At 38.6% G+C, this 16,336-nt stretch overlaps 1 protein-coding gene across 1 annotated transcript; it reads right to left on the bottom strand.

The window, feature by feature from the left end:
* Positions 1-2,780: 2,780 nt before the first annotated feature.
* LOC126868334 (uncharacterized) lies at positions 2,781-16,296 on the bottom strand. Its single transcript, XM_050623674.1, has 4 exons — positions 15,754-16,296; positions 12,889-13,251; positions 11,431-11,563; positions 2,781-3,522 (listed from the first exon to the last, which is right to left on the bottom strand). The coding sequence occupies exons 2-4, from the start codon at positions 13,103-13,105 to the stop codon at positions 3,351-3,353; spliced, it is 522 nt and encodes a 173-aa protein (XP_050479631.1). The 5' UTR covers positions 13,106-13,251; positions 15,754-16,296; the 3' UTR covers positions 2,781-3,350.
* Between the last annotated feature and the right edge of the window lie 40 nt (positions 16,297-16,336).

Raw genomic sequence — 16,336 nt, forward strand, 5'->3', positions numbered from 1 at the left:
CGGAGAACGATTACGCGCGAATCTATTCGAATCGTTGCTCAATGAACGAGGTTTTCTTACGTACTCCCGTTCACGTCGATCCGAATGTGTGTGATGCACTTTTACCTTGCTACATAGAAACCAGCGATCTCTTACGGTCGATTTCCTACCTGCAAATTAATTTTCTCCTTTGTAATATCGGTGGTATCTGCATTTTCAAACTAACGATAGAAAATGACAATTAAGGTTATTCGTTTTTAAATATGAATTTTAATTCTAGCCATTAACTTTCTTATTTATTTCATTTTTATTTCAGTTCGGAGTAATTTAAAAATTTTCATGTATATATTAATTCGATGCAACGTACGGAGAAAGATAGATAATTCCATTTATCTAAGAAGCTTCCAAATTTCTTAACGCGAAATGTCCTCCTGCGCAGTTGGACATCCACCGATTTTCCTACGTTTGGCAGCCACGTGTTTTAACAGACTCGAGCTCGTAAGGTCGCAAGACTCAGAATCCGCAACTGCCTTAAGCCTCCAATTTTACAGAACAGCAGGACTCTCATTGTGCAGCTTGGAAACTTAATTAACATTAACAAACAACCGTGCCATAAACATGCCAGTTCATATTCGCCGTTGTTGAATGCCTTCGAAATCCTAATTCATTGTCGTATACGTTTCATTTATTACGAACGTTAAATTTATCTTAAAAAGTGCCAATTACCAAAAAAGTGCCAATTTTTCTACCAAACAAATTTTATTCTACACTTGAAAGTTCTTTCGATTGTTCGGCGAAACTTCGTGATATCAACGACGACTTTCAATCTCATTTTCATCCGAACGTGACGAGACGTCTGGTAACGCGGCGACGCTGTTTCGAACGAAACAATGGGGGGTCCTTCTTTTTCCAGATATCCCTCCTGTTTTCTTGCAAGTTGGCGCGATAAACGAAACGCCTGCGATCATTTTTGCGAGAATACCGCGGATCGTAACTGCACATCGTTTTTGGCACGATCCTCTTCGCTATCGTTGCGGAGAAAGCACGCTTGGCATAGTGCTTAAGCCGATAAAGGCGCCGGAGATTATTACAATAACTTTTCGCCGCTACAGACGCCGCTGTAAATTGTACGGATTGTTTTCACGCGAGATCACCGCCGTAAGATTTGCTTTCCCTTTTTTAAAGGAAGCGGAAGGCGTCCTTAAGGGAATGGTAGCAAGTATAAGGAGAAATAATTTCATGATAGAAGAATGTTAAGTCCTTTGAGAAAACACAGAATATCAAAATAATAGAAAATATAGCATAAAATATTTATAATTAAAAATTCAGATTATCTTTGTACCTTTTAGTTGTCGATTTATTAACATACTGTTTACAAAAGTGAATGTATTTTGCGTTTAAACGACGATTAATTGGGATAAATAATTAAAGACTAATCACGTTCGTTTTAAATTGGTCGCGATTAATATAGGCAGTAATTGGATATAAATTTAATTTCAGCGGATTAAGGGTGCTGTTGGGAATAGGGACCTCGTCACTGCCCATAATAAAAACGATATCACGTTTAAATCCACTATTGTATGATAAAGCTCGATCAGTTTTTCGGTAAAAGTTTTTTATTAATGTTGGCAATGAAATTTCCCAAACGGAGACATACCAATCACGCGTCAAATTTATATTTCGTTTATCAAATAGAAAAAAAAATCAAACTCTCGGACATTTCACCAATTTTAACGAATTTTGCTCAAACGTCGAATTATGTGGTAGATCACAACTCTCGCTCGGGTTCAACGGGTTCAAAGAAGTTTCCGAGTTACGTATGTAAATATATAAAATTTTTCGGTAAGATCCACGAAATTCGAAAGTTTTACCAATAAAATACCGTTTTTGGCGTCTATAAAATATACAATGTGAAAATATAAAGACATATATTAAACGCAAACCGAGATCAATCGCGCAGTAATAAAAAGAACAATTGTTAATTATTACAGAAAAAGAAAAAATGTATAAAAGAGCATCACGTGAATAATCGCTGCAAGCAACGACAATCGAATGCTCAGGTGTCGATTTCATTTAATTTCGTGGAAAAGCATCACAGGCGGGTTAAACGCGAAACGATAACGAGCAACGGGAAAGATAAATCGCTATACCACAAATTAGAGCCAGCTTTTCTGTCATAGCAGCGCGCACGAGAAATAATTACAAGGAGCGAGTTCCAGTGAAAGAGACATTACCTGGCCTGAACGTCTTTGTGAACGTTTTATACGCTCACTGAATATTATACGTACACCGATGGTAAATAAGGACCAGGCTCTCGTTCAAATCAGTTCGAGCGACGATGATTCGCCGTGGAAACTGCTATTACGGTCCAAAACACCGAAAATGTCCCGTAATTGCCGGCAACCTAACAAAGGCGCGCTCGAAATACTATACAACGCGACTGCGAAGAAGAATTATGCGAAAGAACGAAACATTTAAGTCGAAGGACAGGAAAATAGAGCGGATTTTGGATAATTTGTAAGATGTTCATAGAAAATATCTTTACGAGGAGAATGAAGAAATAAAATCTAAATCCAAGTTTGCTTCATCTTCCAATATTTCACTCACAAATACTATAGTGAATGTCTTACTTTTTGATATTTTGTATGTTTTTGGATATGGACATTCTGTAATCTTGTATATCTCGTTTTTGGAATTTTTCAATTTCGGAAGTTTGGTACTTTGATTAGAATACAAAAATAAGAAGTAAATAGAAAGATAGAAATGTTTGAGACGTAGAGTTTTCAAGAAGCGTAAGGGGTTTGCGAATGATTTTCGTACGTTCAAAAGAGTTTTTTATTTTCTATACTATAAAACAAGTGGTTTCGTAATACATTTTACGTAGAGACGTGCAATCAAAGATCGCTCGACGACGAAAAATAAATAATTATCGCGCATTTTTCTCTCGTACATATACGAGATTTCTGGGATGAAATACTATTCGATACACTTAAACGTAGTTTATAGTAATCTTACATCGATTAAACTTTATTTTTCTAATCTAATGACTACTCATTAGAGTCGAGTATGATCATAATAGAAATTATTCCTTAAGTACACTTAATCTAGACGTAAGTTTCTTAACTATCTTCGTAATTACTATCTAATTTTAACTTGTATTAAGAAGTACACCAAAAAGGTTTTCCTTCTTTCTGTCTTTTTACGATAATATCTTACTCGTAAGAAACATCATTTGGAGTGAAACAGAAATTATCCACAATTTAAAAAAAATCGAAATTCTGTTCGTAACGACGTTACGAGAAACATCATCTGCGATATCGCAAATTGCGTTGTCATATTTTTTCATTGCTTGTCCACGTGATTTCATAGCGTCAACGCAGTCGAATCTTCTTCATCATGTTGAGAACGCTGGAGCCAGGCAGGGGGCAGGTAGGGTAGAAATTATGACATCCTTGACCTTCCACGCCGGATATCAGTTGACCCATATGCGCCGCGAAGTGGTACCTCGAGGGCACTTCCGCCATCGTGTTCAAGCTCGTGTCCCTGAAAAGTTTCCATGAAATATTCATCGTTTGTACTTCCTCTTTCGCCAGGGCGGCGCAAGTATCAAAATGTTGCCCCGCTAACGTAACGTTAATTAATGTAAATATTTAGCTAAATATTTATCGCTGTTCCATAGTTGAAAAGTGAACTTTAATTCTTGCAAATTAAAGTCCCTTAGCAAAGCGTCCGTTGCTCAACGAGTTCCGGAAAACTGCGGTAACGTTGAAACTTTGATAACTTGCAGTAGCTGTTCCTATATAAACGCATGGTTTCCAAACGTATCTTATTAAAATGATCCTAGCTTTAGAATTACAAATTTTTTAAATCATATGATAAATGTACTATACACAAATTTTTACTCAAAGTCTTAGGACAGCTTATAGCTTTAGTAAATTGTTGGGCATTATTTGTCGATAGATTGATAGTTTCTAGTAGTTTAATAGTTTTCAATGAACTTGCTAATACCAAACGTTAATTTATGCACTAGCTGGTTTCTTTATCATATAGAATGCCACTCGACGATTATTCAACATTTTCCAGTTTCTAAGCGAATATAGCTGCCTTAACTTGATTGCAAATAATTACAATTAAGGTGACATGGTGCAAATAAACTAAAGCATACGTAAACGTATTTTGATCTCAATAAAAGAAAACATCTATTTTGCCAAGAATTGCCAGCTATTCATAATAGTTACAAAAAGAAGCAAACTAACACTTGTTATTTAGATAAATTTGACAAACTCAACTGTTATTTAAAAGCTAATAGCTCTGCGCTATATTTATTTTTTATAACAAGTGTTAACATTATTTTTATATATATTTATAGCAAGTTATCGTGAATTCTCATCTCTGCAAATATGAAATACATAACGTCGTTACAAGAAATTAATTTAGCAATATTCGACGGTTGGTAAAAATCTCTTACTTTTCCTCCTTGTGAAAGCGAATAGATTGACGCGAATAAGACGAAGCAGGTGTCATATTTACGAACACGTTTCGCAAGGATTATGTCGCGGAAACTCGTTTCGAAACGATCGAAAGAATAATCGACGGGCGTCGACGGCACTGGCACGCACGAAATCGACTCCACTTTCGCAACGTTTGACCATGATAAACTGGTTGAGAACAAGCCGCATAAGAACAGGCACAAGGCGAGTTGCCTTTTACTTTCGATATCGACTGCTGTCTGTAAATACGTGCACCAGAATCGTTACGCTCGATGAAACCGACTGCAAATTGCACGAACCAGCCTTTCTCTGGTTCCGTCCTGTGCACCAACTCAGAAGAAATGTGGGAAAATTGGGGACCTCCGGTCGACGCTCGCCACGCGAGGTACTTCCGTTTCCAACTTTCGATTCCAGTAGATTTTACTATTTAATACAATTTTCTGTGCGTATATTATTTATTCGGATTATTTTCTGATATCTCGTAACGTTAACCGTATCGTTATTATTGGAATTTTGGTGGTAATTCTGCTTTAGTGTTCAAAAAATTCGATACTTTCCTCCTCGTTTCTTTATAAGGATGCTTCATTTAGATTCTTTTCTCATATAATATAATCAATATAAAAAAATCAATAATGCAATCTCATGTAATATTAATTACACCGTTATTATTAGAATTTCGACGAATCCTTTTTAATATTCAAAGATTTCAACGCAGATATTCCTGATTCTTTATAAAAACGTATTTTATTCGTGTATCTTTTCTGAAACTTTTACTATCTAATTGCGTGATCCAAGAGAATTATAATTAACACACATATCAGCATAGAATCTGTAAATAAAGGTTGTGAAAGAAACGTTTCCATAGTTTCTAATCCTCGTTGGTATCTTATTTGTAGAAACAGAAACATCTCCCTTTATCTCTCACTTTGCTTAAAACCCTCGCTGAAACCCATCGCGTTTCATAAAATGAATTGATTCATAAAAATAAATAAATTTACAAAATGAATTATCGCGATAATTTTAGTAATTACGACACAATTAAAACGTATATCAGAAAGAGATTTAAATAAAGAGCACACGCGAAGGAACTTCTATTAAAACGCGTAGAATCATTACATGATCAACGCATTATCCAATCATTGTTAGGTTTTAAAAATTACAAAATAGCTCACAAATGGATCTCTAACTAACAAATTAAATGAAAATACGTGAGAAAATTTATTAGATGATTCCAACATCTCCCAATCGTTCTCGACTTTAAAAATTCCTATATAGCTCACAAATATAATGCATCACTCGTTGATACGCGACATGTTCTGGTAAAAGGAAGTTCAGATGCAAAAAATCGATTTTCACTTCTTCGTGATTTTTATAGACAAAAGTTTCTTTGCAATGAGAGCAACCCCAATCTCGTAGAATAATTATTCGCTTCACAACTCACAATCAGAATCATGCACAATAACTACCAAGTGTTTACAAGTACATATTCTCATTTTTCAATGAAGCATTTGTTTCATTGAGTTCCATTTTCCTAGTCAAATCTCGTAGTCATACGAAAGTACTATCAAACGATATGGAAATCTCAATATACTCGGACTTGATCAACCAGTACATAGACGCTATAATAAATACAATAGTGCGCAAATACCACTTATGGCCACTGTATTAACGATGAAAATAGACAATTTGTAGAGCTTTAAACGCGTTTATCGCGAAGAGTCATTTTTACACGTCAACCTTCTTCCATATCAAATATATGAAACCCAAAGAAGACACAACGATCCATAATATCCGCGACCGCAACTGCCGATGAAGAAAGGCGTCCGCCATATCTTGTCAACGAAAATATGGGAACTCACGTTCCATCCTCCGGGAAGTCGGAAGAAGAGGGCTGATCGTCGTAAGAAACAGTTTCGTCACGCATGGCCCCTGAGGAAGATGTCTCGCGGCCGCAAAAGGGAAATCTCCCTGTTTGCCCGTTTACGATCGCAGCCTCGAGGCGAGCATAACGAGCAAACGCAAAACGGCTTCTTAGCTTTTCCATCTTGATCGGTTTAACCCGGAGCGGTTCCATAAAAATCGGCCTCGCTATGGGAACGGCGTTTACGCACGCATAAAAGTAAATATAAAGCACGAATCCTTCCGGGACGTTAACCATCACGATCCACCGTGACATCATTCCTTGTTGGTTCTTTAACTTTCGACTTTTCCCGCCTTCTTTTTATTTCCTTTTCCTGTTCGTTTGCGTGTATTTTAATTTGATGCTTCGTTGGGGAACGAGTGGAAAATTCGGGGGCAATGATCGAAGATCAGCCTTTGCATTTACTACGAGTGTTTTGATTTATCGCGTGTATTGACAAAAGTTATTGTCACATTTGTGACCATAACTTGGATTTTGTAGATCGTCGATTTTAGTGCACAAATCTCTTTTCGACCGTATCGAAGCTGGGATATCAGATTAAGCATTGTATTCTTTACACATTTCGTATATTCTTTGGTGATTTTCTGGCGTAGTAATTTTATTTACACGGATTTTCATGATTAAATTAGAGTATTAAAAAATATATGAATTATGAGAAACATGTACGTCGATGTTTCAATAATATCTGTCAGGTAAATCTGACAGAATTTTATCAATTCATTACCAAAAGCTATTCTTACTTGATATCAATTATTTAATTATTTAATTAATTACTCTAACGGAAGAAAGAGCACGGAAGGTTCGGAGCTTAATTTCTGTCAATTAAGCTCGACACGGTCGAAACGAAATTTAATTTCCGCGTGGAGAAGTAAAGAGCTGTATGTAATTTCGCGAGATGAACGGAAGCATCGTAGCCGAGCAACGACCGCGAATTAACCTTTAAAGCCGAGCTACCATTCTATTTCTCTGTTTTCAATCTCCGGAAAACAAGAACAAGAAAACGAAAAAACAGAGACGTTTCTGCAATCAATTACGAAATGATATCATATCGATTCCACCGATTACCGTCGCTTGTAGGGACTAAATGATGCGAAATAAGATTCAGGGACAAGCGATGTTCGAATGAAACACGCTTCAGGCGTCGTAGAAAGTCGGAAGATTGAATAACCCGTGAAAAGGAAAGTGACGGATCGCTATAGCCTCCGTCAACGCAGAAGCACATGGTCGTTCTCTTTTCGAGGCGGCTTACATAAGAGCAGAGGAACTTTCACGTTGTACTTCGACCTCTTGCTCGCAGAAAAACCGCTGGCTCTTTAATGACCGGAAGTATTATAGTAACGTCTTGCAGCTAAATACCAGATCTCCGTACATTCTTCCCTGTTCTCTTTCGCTGCATCTTCATTCTATCTTGTGTAAATATTCGAGCGAAATTTTATTTTTCACATTTATCATTCGCCAACTTCTATTTACGAACGATAAATTTGGTATGAAATTTGGAAAAGGAACATCGAGGATACGAGATTATCCCAACTTTACGATACGGACAGTACATCTGCTATTTCCGAGAAGTTGGAATTTTCTACATTGCATATTATAAACTTTACAATTCGAATCACGTCCACGACACGGTTAGCATTTTTAAGCGCTCGTCAGGTCCGCGCAACAACAGATGACGTGTGATAAACTTCGATCCCGGATTAGAACTCGACAATAGGTCACCGGATGATGTCGCTAACGGGACGTTGTGCTACGTATTCTCAACCAGGTACGCAGTGGACGCACCACTTGCAAGGCGACCACGACAGTTTGACAGTCGCATGATTGCAAAGATATAGATTTCTACGTCGTAGAAAACGTTGACGAAAACGTAGCCCCTAGACAGACACTTGGAATGTAAGCAACACGTGCTTCGAGAATAAGACAGGTCTCGTACATACTCACGTTTCATACTCTCTTACGTTCATAACTCTTTCATCACTCGTCACTTACGTTCATCACTCGCTCGTTCATCACTTACGCGAACAGTTACGTGCCTCACGACACAGATTTCATACTTAGAGAAAAGTAGGCTCTTACGTTCATACAACATACTTCAACACACACTACAAATCTCTTCAAATAAACATACAAAAATCACAAACGAATTAGAACTCCTTAATCTACCTCCACCTTGAGGGTTCATATCGTTGAAGGTTTGCCGAGTTTTCGATTTAATTGATCTCCACCTGGTTGAGAGGTGGTGACAAAGAGTATAGAAATTGCTCGCATGATTGAAAATTGCACCGTCGCGTCGTATTATGAAATAAAATTTCTACTCTGTCAGTTCGGATTGCCAGCTCATAAAATTCAATTAAAGCTACAAATTACTCGAGTTTAAAACGCGTATCTACATGGCAGGAATCTATGGAAGGGAAAACTAGATATTTCTCTCTTGATTTCGAATTCCACGTGTCCCGCAGTGGAACAAAAAATTCCTGCTCATTCGCAGTTTCCAGTCGGAAAAATCCCGCATGACAATTTCTCTTTCAATCAATACCTACATCTCGCAAAAACACATCTACGAAAGAAGAGAAAAGGAGAAAACAAAAACGTGAAATCCGCCCCAAAACGCGTTGAAACGCGGAGATTTGCAGCGGGATCGAAACAACGCGAGCCGACCGCGCATCGTCGCGGTCGATATTTGGCCGGTTTAACATAACTTTGCTTTTAATCAGCGAGCAAAATGACCCCCGATGGCGGCGGCGCGTGGCTGCGTTTCGCTTCTCGATCGTAAACGAATATTGCGAGATACCGCGGCCGTCATCCAATTTCAACGCGGCGAACCAGCGTCGCGACGTGCTTCGTAACCTCCGTGCGCGATCGTTCAACGTCGAACGCTCGTTCATTGAAAATTGCGCAACGCGCGGCCCGCTCAGCTCGCCATCCAATTTTCGATGACACGCTGCATCCTCGCGAGCAACGATATCGAGCCTGACTGTTCGACTGCATCTGTTTAGCGAGATATCGAACTGACGTTTGTTTGGCCTGTGCGCTCGGCTTGTTGTTTCGCGCACCAGGATCAAGCTTCGACCGCGCTGATCGATATTCCCACGATCGAAGAGAGCATTCGGCGCGTACACTGCTCCATCGGTGTAATCTGCAGATTGGAAGGTAATCCGACGAGCTGACGTTTAATTCTCCGACAGGGGGAGTGAAGTCCAGAGGCTGCATATTGTTTATGAACGCTGTGCTCGATTTACGTATAAAGTATGGCTGATTTAATAAGGTTTCTAGGTGGCGCGAGATTGTAACATTGTGCGAGCGTGTATGGCTATGTTTATTGTTCAATTAACAGTTCGCTAATGCGTAGTCAGGTTGTTGAATCAATGATTCGTAACGTGCGTAAATTGTTCTAACGATTTTGTAACGAAGCAATCGTTTTTCTTGATCCAACGTTTTACGAATTTTTGTATAAAAATCGACGTTACCGAATACGTGGCTTGATTTAGAAGATACTATCGGGATATCGATAACTCGTAAGAACAATGTTTCGACGCAAGTTACGATAGAATACGATCTTTCTATAAAAATTGAGAAACTTCGTCATCCAATATCTCAGCTTGATGTTGAACATACCATAAAACAAATATCGAGAGATATTGACAGCCAGTAAAAAGAACAAGACCAACGTTTCTACGCGCAATCCACGATAGAATACGATTTATCTATACGAAATTAGGAAGCAATTAGCTCGAGCTACGAGATACCATTGAACGATATCGAGACATTGATAGCTCGTAAACAGAACGAGGACAATAGTCCAACTGAGTCCAGGATGTAATATAAATTTCACAACGTGACATTGGTGGCTCTTGTTATGGTTGCTGACCTATCGAGAATCTCATGATCCATGAACGAATGAATTCGCATTACCGTCGATGGTGATCGAAAGTGGAAAGTGAAAGTGGTGAACTGGAACGAGTCGATGATGAAAGTGGACGAGCTACGAGCGTCCTATGAGGTGTCGTAAAAGTTCCAGCGCGAAACTGCTCCATCATCCCGGAGGTTTCGAACGTCAATCAACTCTGTCGAACGGTTCGTAAACGTTCTTAGTGTGTAATCGCTGTTTCTTCGTCATGATCTATTTCGTTTCTTTCACCCGCCTAAAAGCGGAACGTTTCGGACTACTTCTTACATAGAGGCCATCGAAAATGTAATTCCACGGAGGACTTGGAATATCGATGAACCGCAACGCGGATGAATTTCTAATTGAAAAGAAAAGTTACTGCTCGGTTTCTTAATGTTTCTAGGCGGTTCAGCGCAGTAGGTTAAGACCCTTCGTTTAACCAATTAACAACGAAGTCTATTTCCCTCACTCTCTCAACTAAAATCGTCACCAACAAATCCGATGGTCCCGTGCGCTACACACACCCATCCTTAGCTTTCCTCCGCCACAGCATCGTCTCCGAATCTCACTGATTTTACATCCTTCGAACGGTCAACATCCTTCGACCGGGTATACACACCCGTAGATCAGTCACTCACTCATCTCGTACATACGCACCAGCGTAACTGCCTTCGTTATAAGTTGTTGGAATAAACAGTGAAATATAACTTACTATACTGTGTCACATTCATTCAACCACCTCTGTTATCTTAACCGAAACAGGGGAACGACTACTTCGCGGCGTCGATTAACCGAATCGTAGCGAGAATTTACGCCTCTCGCTGAAGCGTTTTTCTCGCGACCGCGTCTCTCCGAGAACGGTCGTAACAGCAGGACTATGAAAATAGTAAAAATGACCGATTGATAGCGTCATATAGAAATTTATAGAGAAAGCTGTTGGCCCAATTTTATATTTTAATCATCGCTAGTTCTAGTGCTAAAAATTCGACGAAAGAATTTTTAACATTGAACACATATTTGGGTAAAATCAATGACCAAAATTGTTAAATAATTCGATCGTTAATTTATAAGGAAATTTAAATCGAGCTACGTATTAATTTTTTTTGTGTCCCTGGACTTATCTACTTAAGAGGAACAAACAACTCGTCGTTTACCTGATTAAGTTTAGCAGTGACCGTTCCATCTCACTCAGCTGATCCTGATGGACGGACGAGGTCAGTTCGCATATAAGCTTGGGCAAGCAAGCCGTCTTGATCGTCGTCATCATCTTCGCGCGTCGCGAGATCGCTGTAAAGTAATTTACATATAAGATGCATAAACTTTTCTAAATATCCCCCCCCCCATTAATGAACTAATGAACATTTAATGTTTATGCAAATTAGTTTATACTGCAGAATAGTATGTTGAATGTATCTCGGCTTGGAAATCAAGCTACGAATGGTTTTACCTTTTAGGTAGATAATCTAAGTAAACAATTCTTACTCTTTCGCTCTCCAACCTGTTTATCTTCAACGTTTATTTCGACGTTTATCGTTTCCTTGCTTCAAGTTGTATAGTCTTGTGAATAATACGAACTATCGGGTCGTTAAAGCGAGAAATATTAATTAAATCGGACAGCTGGGCCGTGGAATGTTTCGATGGTCGATCGTCAATTGGTTGCGACAATTGATCCTATTTTATTCAAAGATTGCGTAAGAAAGCTGGTGAAAATATACTAAGTGGATAATACTTGACAACAATATCGTAAAAGCCTGCAAATTGTATTTTGTAAATTTGTGGCGATCAATAAAGATTTTTAAGAAATTCTATTAATTCGGATAGTTGACTTGTACACGACTAACGAAAAATATAATACATTCTGCATGCTGCATATTATCGATTAAACCTACGCAAATAACGCCAAACAATTAACGATCAGAACATAAAAAGATAATCGCTTGAGGTAAAACTTCAGGTAAAAAATGTACTAAATTTCTGGAATGAGGATTAAGGACTTTCTCTTACATTAATACGATGAATTTTTCTCTCAAATTGTTTGAAATCCAATTTGATGGATAAAAGAGTCCAATATTTTGTACATTATGCTGTCTCGCTCACAGGAAGAATTTCTCCAATTTGATGACTATTATGAAACACAATTTATTCAACGAATTTAATGAACGTACAACGTGAGTCATTGTTGTCCCCACCTTGAATAACGAATCATATCAAATTTGTATCAAATTTATTGTTTCTGTAATTACTAAGACTATGCAAATGCCTTTAACAAAACAAATATTAACTTTCATTGAGAAGGGAGAATAATACTTTACTTCTAATTATCTATAGCTCAACTCGTTACAAATCGAAGCTCTCCATCCACATGGAACTCAATGGAGCTCAAACTAAATCAATAGCTTCCATAAGAATAAATCAAACGGAATTAACATTTCCTTTAACATCCCGGAACGAAACCGCACACGGTACTACGATAAAAAATCCGATGATTCGTTACGATGCACAAGTACATTAGCATAACATTTCCGGAAATTACAATTACATTACGAACGTTCGTTAGCGCGTCGATAGTCGAGATTTCTTAGTTCCTCGTGCGCATGTAAATTATTCCTTACCGTTTTCTTTCTCGTTATCCTTCTTCACCGTCGTCAAGGCTACCTTGTCTGCAGGAACCTTGCTTGCAGGATCCTCCAGACTTTTAACCGGTTCAGTGATATTTTGCCGAGACGATCGACCGAAAATCGTGAAGATCACGTAGCTGTAGTCACCGGCGAACATGAGGAACATCCCGAGGAATATCACGAGACGCACAGTGCTGGTGTCCATAGCCATGCCGACTGGCGTCCTTGTAACGTCACGTCCGCACCGATCGACGATCCTCGATTCACTGCGGCCTCTACCGATTCAAGGACCGGATCGGAAGAACACGCCGCGCCACTGGATTTGCTGTTTGAACTTTAGTCTTCGCTCTGCTACACCTAATATAGCCGTCGATTAAGACGCAAGGTCTTAGAAGGATTAAAAGGCAAAGAGGGTTATATTACCGATACTAATCTTCGTATTAGAATTAAGGCGAGGACAAGAGTCGACAATAAATTGACATCGTCTTGGAATTACAGTGGCTACAAAAAATATTATTGCGTACCATTGTTGTTTGGAACGTAACGTCGGAAGCGTCTACGCTGCGTCGGAATAAATTAGAACGAAAGATCAAGCCGATAATAAATAATCACGGACGCGAGACGAGCAGATTATCCAAACAAGAGTTCATTACAACTATCAGGGGATTATTAGGGCAAAAACAATTATTGCTTCGAACTTAACGTTGGAGCGGTTGGAAACAAGCGTATTTATCGTAGCATTTAAGTACTAATTAATCGGGTCTAAATATACTAAAAGCTCGTATGATTTAATAATATTTTCGTACGATTAGGAAAATTATATCAAGTTATAAGAGTTTACTATAACTCAATACTAGGTTGACGAAACAATCTTAATATTTAATGTAGGCAACGGAGTAAATAAATCGAGGCTGTACTTCTAAACTTTGTACGGGCGCGAACAATTAGAGAGAAATTAGAACGGATTAACGTCGAGCACGGTGAATATCACACGTGATGGTAGATCTGTAAATTACAAAGCGAGAACGCGTAAGTGCGTAGACCGAACGCAACTCGCCGATTTATGCCGCATACGTGCTCTTCGTTTCATTGGGGAATTTTAGATTTTTGTGCAAGCAGCGACCGAAACCGCGATCAAACAACATTTTCGACAATGAAACGTGACATATGTCAACGACGACGATGAAACGGAAAACAGTTATCGGTGGTCGTTGACAGCCTTGACAGTTCGGTGAGCTGTTGCTAAGCCGTCGAGCCGCCGAACGTTGCCGAAGATAGCGCTGCTATTGTAGAATCTTCGAAATTCGAAGAACAATAGTCGACTGCTCGAGGATAATATAAAAACAGACGCAATGGCTTCGAACGTTGTGATGCAAACACTCGGCGCTAGACAGAGACACTCCGATTGCTAAGGCAGCAACAATTATTGTCTCGACGATTTATCGTTGGTATCGTTGGAAACGATCGTTATTTATTGTAGTAATTACTTAATTAGGTCCAAGTATATTAAGTTTCGCATCGTTTAGCGATACTTTCATATCGCGATAAACATTTGATACCTTGAGAATGAAATGTAAAACCTGCTGTACACGTTGAAACACGTTGCTATGCATGCGTCGACAGCTGCGTTTCATGAAATCTGCACCAGTTCCAGTCTACCAGATTACCGATTCTCCTTAGTTTCTGGTGCGATACCAATGTCGAAAGATGCGTGTTACAATGTCTGATTATTCTCCAAATATTAATTGTCAATAACAGAGGGCAATATTGACTGCAAAAGATAAAAAATTAAAGATTAAACAGAAACGAACAAAGTGATGGTTAATCAAGAGAAACAGGTTTTCTAATTTCACGTTATTGAGAGAAGTAAACACGAACGAACCGAGTCATTACAGAAATTATTTGCCTATTGACAACTTTGTTTTTCGATACCACATGAAAACAGGTCCTTCAAGGACTAGGAAACAAAATACAACGATGGGAGCCTACTGTAAACTAACCGATGATACTCGTTACAGGTAGAAAAAACCTGTGTCCCGATCGGTCCAGTTAAAACGTGATTCTGATTCCTACATCGATACAAGTTGCTTCTGATACGCATATATTGTAACATGTATCATGCATCGCAACATGTTTCAACGTGTATAGGGGCTAGGGGTCTTTATGGGAAAACGTTTTATTGGGAAAGAAGGGTATGTGCAAATACTTTTTGTAGCTACCGTAATCTTTCGTAATGCCGCCTGGTGTGCAAGTTACATAGTGCTCGTATATCTGCAGCTTTCAATTTTTTGCAGCTTCTTTACGAACGTGTTTATCGCACTGTAATGTAGTAATGCAATGGTAGTTAAGAATTTATTTCTGGCGATTATTGATCGATAATTCTTAGAACATACGAGTTCAATTAAACACTATAATCAGTTACAATTCTGAGTTGATAATAGGAATTTCTGTACAGTTGTTACTTTGGATATTTTTATATTTCCTTTAATAATAATTAAATAGGATAGTATCAGCATTGTTAGAAAATATTTAATATCGATTGGAATCGGTATTAGTCTGTTAGTATAGCCCACTTAGTTTTAGCGTTTTTCTTATGGACATAAGGTTATTCCAGTAGGTGAAAGAAATTCTTGTACAATTATTGCCTGAAATAATTTGTATCTCTAGTAATAATTAAACAGAAAAATGTTAAACAATGTTGATCGATATTTAATAATTACTTGTCGACAAAATTAGACGTATTAAGGTCTCCGTAAGAATTTGAAAGGAGAGCGTTCAAGTTATGCAATAGTCATGTTACAACGCCTTAACCCGATTTTTGAGAGCATGTAAATACACATATAGCGAAACAATACATACTCGTGAGAAGCATGGACGATGTGCTAAGCCTGTGGTCACGGATCGTCAACTTTCAACGTGGAAGATGTTATAGCAGAACTTTCGCTCTCTGTTCACTTCCACTTTCTTCGATCCGGTGTGTCGCAATGCCAACGCAATCCCGAACGATGGAACACTATGCTTAAAACTGAACCACACAAGTCAAATTTTTCCAATATCCCTCCGAATCGGATTCTTCCGAATTCTTTTTTTTTTTTCTTTGTTTAAAATTGAATCGCTGCAAAACTGGTTTGTAGTCCGCGGAATGCACTCTAACACTGCTCCGTTAAAAGTGAAATCACTGGCACGAACACGAGCGGTAACAAAGCTTTCTAAACTCTAATGCTATACTCGACACGGGCACAAACTTACGGGAAATTATAGTGTTTTGATTAAATAATAGAATTTGATAGGTCAAGTACAAAAAGTTATGTGTGTATTCGATGACGAATGCGTTCCGATTGGAGGAATTCAGCGACGCTGCCGCGGTCTACCGACGTCGCGGAATGACTGTGAATGATTCGAAACCACGGCCTACGGACCTAACGAGTTGTCAGTGAAAGTT

The sequence above is a fragment of the Bombus huntii genome, chromosome 8 (genome assembly GCF_024542735.1).
Source record: "Bombus huntii isolate Logan2020A chromosome 8, iyBomHunt1.1, whole genome shotgun sequence".
NCBI classification, from domain to species: Eukaryota; Metazoa; Arthropoda; class Insecta; order Hymenoptera; family Apidae; genus Bombus; species Bombus huntii.

Coding starts and splice junctions, on each gene's coding strand:
- LOC126868334 (XM_050623674.1), bottom strand. CDS start 13,105: ATGGCTATGGACACCAGCACTGTGCGTCTCGTGATATTCCTCGGGATG. Junction 11,564..12,888: donor GGATAACGAGAAAGAAAACG/GTAAGGAATAAT, acceptor ATTACTTTACAG/CGATCTCGCGACGCGCGAAG. Junction 3,523..11,430: donor TCACTGCTAAACTTAATCAG/GTAAACGACGAG, acceptor GAAACTTTTCAG/GGACACGAGCTTGAACACGA.